General features: G+C 37.0%; 1 protein-coding gene across 1 annotated transcript in view; it reads left to right on the top strand.

The window, feature by feature from the left end:
• Positions 1 to 3,827, top strand: part of LOC102847061 (putative small intestine sodium-dependent phosphate transport protein-like) — a 114,248-nt gene that overhangs the window by 91,779 nt on the left and 18,642 nt on the right. Inside the window, exons 7-9 of the mRNA XM_006888678.1 lie at positions 507 to 593; positions 1,402 to 1,520; positions 1,650 to 1,811. Of these exons, the coding sequence (XP_006888740.1) occupies positions 507 to 593; positions 1,402 to 1,520; positions 1,650 to 1,811 (368 nt within the window). The remainder of the gene's footprint in view (positions 1 to 506; positions 594 to 1,401; positions 1,521 to 1,649; positions 1,812 to 3,827) is intronic.

Here is a 3,827-nt window from a genome sequence, read left to right as displayed (position 1 = left end):
GGGGGGGAAGACACAAAGAACAGTAACATACAACACAAAGGACTTAAGATGTTTCCCTTGCCTGACCACCATCCAGATGAAACCACCACTGAGTCAAAGACCAGCCAGCAAACTGACTTCCAGGGTAGAGGGAGACTTCCAAGGCCAGCCCATGACTCATCTTTTCATCAATGATTTTAAATCCATGCCCTTGCTCAAAGCTTTGGGCAGGAGCATGGGGGGGTGGGGGGGGCCAAGAAGAGTAACACACAACAAAAAGGACTCCAGAAACTTCCCTCGCCTTACTGCCATCCAGATGAAATCACCATTGTGACGATAACCAGCCAGCCAGCTCACTTCCAGAGTGGAGGGATCTATTTCATTTATTTTGCTCTTCTTATTTAACATAGTCTTAGAATGAGCTTCCAAGTAATTTTCCTATAATGATTTTTATTTTATATACATAATCATTGAGAAACTAAGAGACACTCAATTAAAATGAGAATACACTTCCATCTTTTGTTCAGGGGTGTCACTGGGAATCTTCATTGTCTATACTGTTGGTGGGTTCATCTGTGAGACCATAGGATGGCCGTATGTCTTCTATATCTTTGGTGAGTTGTACTTTTAAACCTCAGAGATTGTAGTGATGATTGAGAATTATAGATTTTATCCTTCTTTCATTAACATAGCTATAATTACCTAAATCATAATGCTATGAATAGGTATATAATTAATAAAGAAGTTTTAGAGTTAATCATGTGATGATTAGTAAAAATAATCTTGCCGACTTCCTGAGTGATAGAATAATTTTGCTGCAGATAAATTTATGTTCTTATCCTGAAGGTTTCTGGATCATCAGTTGCATAAAATATAGACCTTATACATCTTAAGTGCTTTTAGTTAGAGAGAAACTTAATGGAAAGAGTTAAAGAGGAAAGCATGAGTAGAATGAAAGATGCTAACTAGTCTAAGCTTAAAGTGTAAATTAAAAAAAAAACATGAAAAAATTATTTTAGCCTGCAAAATGGTGTATTTCCAAACCTCCTAAAGCTCAGTGGTAAAAATAACAATTTGTTTTTTCATAGTTTTGTCAGATATCAGAACACCACTGGAATCTGTATTTCTCTTATTTCTTTGGATGTTCTTCCCTTTCAAATAGCCACACAGGAATACAAAAACCACATATGCAAGTTATGGTCTTCCAGTGGTTTCTTGTCTTTGTGAAAACCATGTCTCATGACCAACATCAAGTGAAAATGAGGAGAAGCACCTTTCATCTATGAAAGTCCAGTGGAAATGTGTAGATGCAAAAAGGAACAGAGAAATGGGATTAGTCAGTCTGTCAAGAATAGTAGCCATCTCTGGGCAGAGTGAAATAAAATACTCTAGTACAGTGTTCACTGGATCTTTTTTTACTAGGAGCAGTTGGCAGTGTCAGTTGTCTTCTTTCGTTCTCTCTTGTTTATAACAACCCCATGAGTCATCCCTTTATCAGCACTGATGAGAAGACATACATCACCTGTGCACTCGGACAACAGGTACATTGAGGGACCTCCCTACCCCTTGTCATTTCCCACTACATTTGCTTGGAAAGCTCTGATGTGAAGAATGTAGTGGAGGGATCTATCTCTAATAGTTTTGAAAATTGGTATATGCTTTATTTCTAGAATTCTTCTCCAAATTGGTCTCTACCTATTATGGATATGACCAAATCTCTACCACTATGGGCCATATTAGTCTCATATTTTTGTGAATATTGGAGTTTATATGTCATGACATTATATACACCGACATATCTCAATTCTGCACTTCAAGCTAACTTAAAAAATGTAAGTACACAGAAAACTTGTTGGGTTTTTTCTTTTCTTTTCATGATTGAATGTTTAATAATGTAATTCAACATCATTCCATAGTCACAAGATCATGATTTTGGTAACATTACTCATGCGATGGTAATGAGTTAACTTTAATTCTTACTATTCTCAATGTGACTTGCTCCTTTTTGGAGAATGATGGTATGGATCACACTCGTACTGATATTGATAGAATACCTTTTTATAAGGGACCTATGAAAGTCATTATACTCAGTCAATCCACTATTTGTTAAGCAAAGCACTCTGCTGGTAATATGTGCAATTAATGATTAACAAAACACATCCTTTCGAAAAGTCTGGGATAAAGAAGCTTGAACAAGGTATTCTGACCAATACATTATTAAGAGGTCATAAAAGTTTTAATTAGGATTCAAACTTCAATTTTTTAGCAAAAGTTATATTGTTTTCATGTATAGTATTTAAGGAGGTGTGGTGGTTAGTAGAAAGATGCTGTCCTGCAATCCCAAAGGAATATGGTTCAAGGCCACCAGTTGCTCTGTGGGAGAAGTTTGGACAATTTCCTCTTGTGTGATTAACTGCCTGTGAAAACCCATTGGAGAGTCAGCTGTGGGACAGTTCCAGCTCTACAATACACAACAACATCAATAGTATCTAGAAAGGAAAAAGTAAACACATGTGTAATGTTATCTAAATTTTAAAATTGACTGGATGCTCTTATTAGCTTATGTTGTTGTTAATAAATGCTGTAGAATCAGAGTGAACCTATAAATGAGTGTCTTAAATGCAAAACTTTCATCTTTTCTCCAAGTTCATAGAGTTTCTGGAGGCAAGCTTTTTTGAAAGTGGATGTCACTACTGCTTCCAAGCCCGTTTTATTCAGGAGATTCACAAAAACCGGACCCTTGGGCCTTTGGCCCTCAATGCCCCAAACCCTTTTTAAATATGAGACCTAATCGAAGAAGCTCAGAGCCACACCCTAGTCTCAATCCCAAACCAGAAAATACATCTTTGCAGAATCTGCATGTTTCAGTTACCTTCTCATCCTGGAAATAGCCCCAGACTGGCAGCCATAAGCCTTTTAAATTATAGGAACCTTAAATGTCAGTGAGTTGAGTGTTTCAAAGTATAGAAGAATATACTAAAATAACAGGTTGCGTTAGCGCAAGTTCAGAAGATCACTGAATCACTATTATACTCTAAATCTTGATATTTAAAAAGTAACTTTCATGTACTGACTGAGATCCTATGGGGAAAAGGTTCTAAGTAGTCAACATCTCTGATGACCTCTTAAAGATTAGTGCCTGGAAATCAGGCACAGTCATGATGCAAGCAAGCTGTAATAATGAGGTCAGAAATCCCAAGAAAGTAACACCTATGAATTTTCTCAAAGGAGATGAATGGCCTGAAGCAGGCAATGAAACGGAATATAAAGCAAAATAATATGAAAACAGTAGGGCTATAGAAAGTTGCTCAGCATTGAAAAAAACATATAATGAGCCTGGCTATCAGGAATGATTTGCCTCTGATATGAGATGTAGATGTCTCACACTCTCAGCGGCCAAAAGAATGTCTAGGGCTAGGCATGGATAGGAAGACAACATAGGACAGATAGTAAAATGTCCCAGTGGACAAGTCGAAAGGTTTTAACTTCTATTATTCTTCTGATATCTGTGAAAGAAGTCACAAAAGTTGATGGCCTCCTTTAGCTAAACCCTTGGCTTGTTTCAAATTCTATCCAACAATGAATGTTCTCCCTTCTCTTGAGGATAAAGTTTGACTTGTATTCTTTTCAATAGAATTTAAATCCAGAAGTTAAATTACTGCTCAATTAACAGGTACTATCAATCTATTTCACATGCAAGCAAGATTTTACTGAAGATTATCCAAAAACGACTGGAACAGCACATCAACAGAGAACTGCCAGAAGTCCAGGCTGGGTTTAGAAGGGGTTGTGGTACTAGGGATATTGTAGCTGATGTTAGATGGATCTTGGCTGAAAGCAGGGAATAC

Source organism: Elephantulus edwardii, unplaced genomic scaffold (genome assembly GCF_000299155.1).
Source record: "Elephantulus edwardii isolate Elephantulus edwardi_28Jun2011 unplaced genomic scaffold, EleEdw1.0 scaffold00070, whole genome shotgun sequence".
Taxonomy (NCBI): Eukaryota; Metazoa; Chordata; class Mammalia; order Macroscelidea; family Macroscelididae; genus Elephantulus; species Elephantulus edwardii.
The sequence above is the reverse complement of the archived record's forward strand: the minus strand, read 5'-3'. Positions and strand labels throughout refer to the sequence as shown.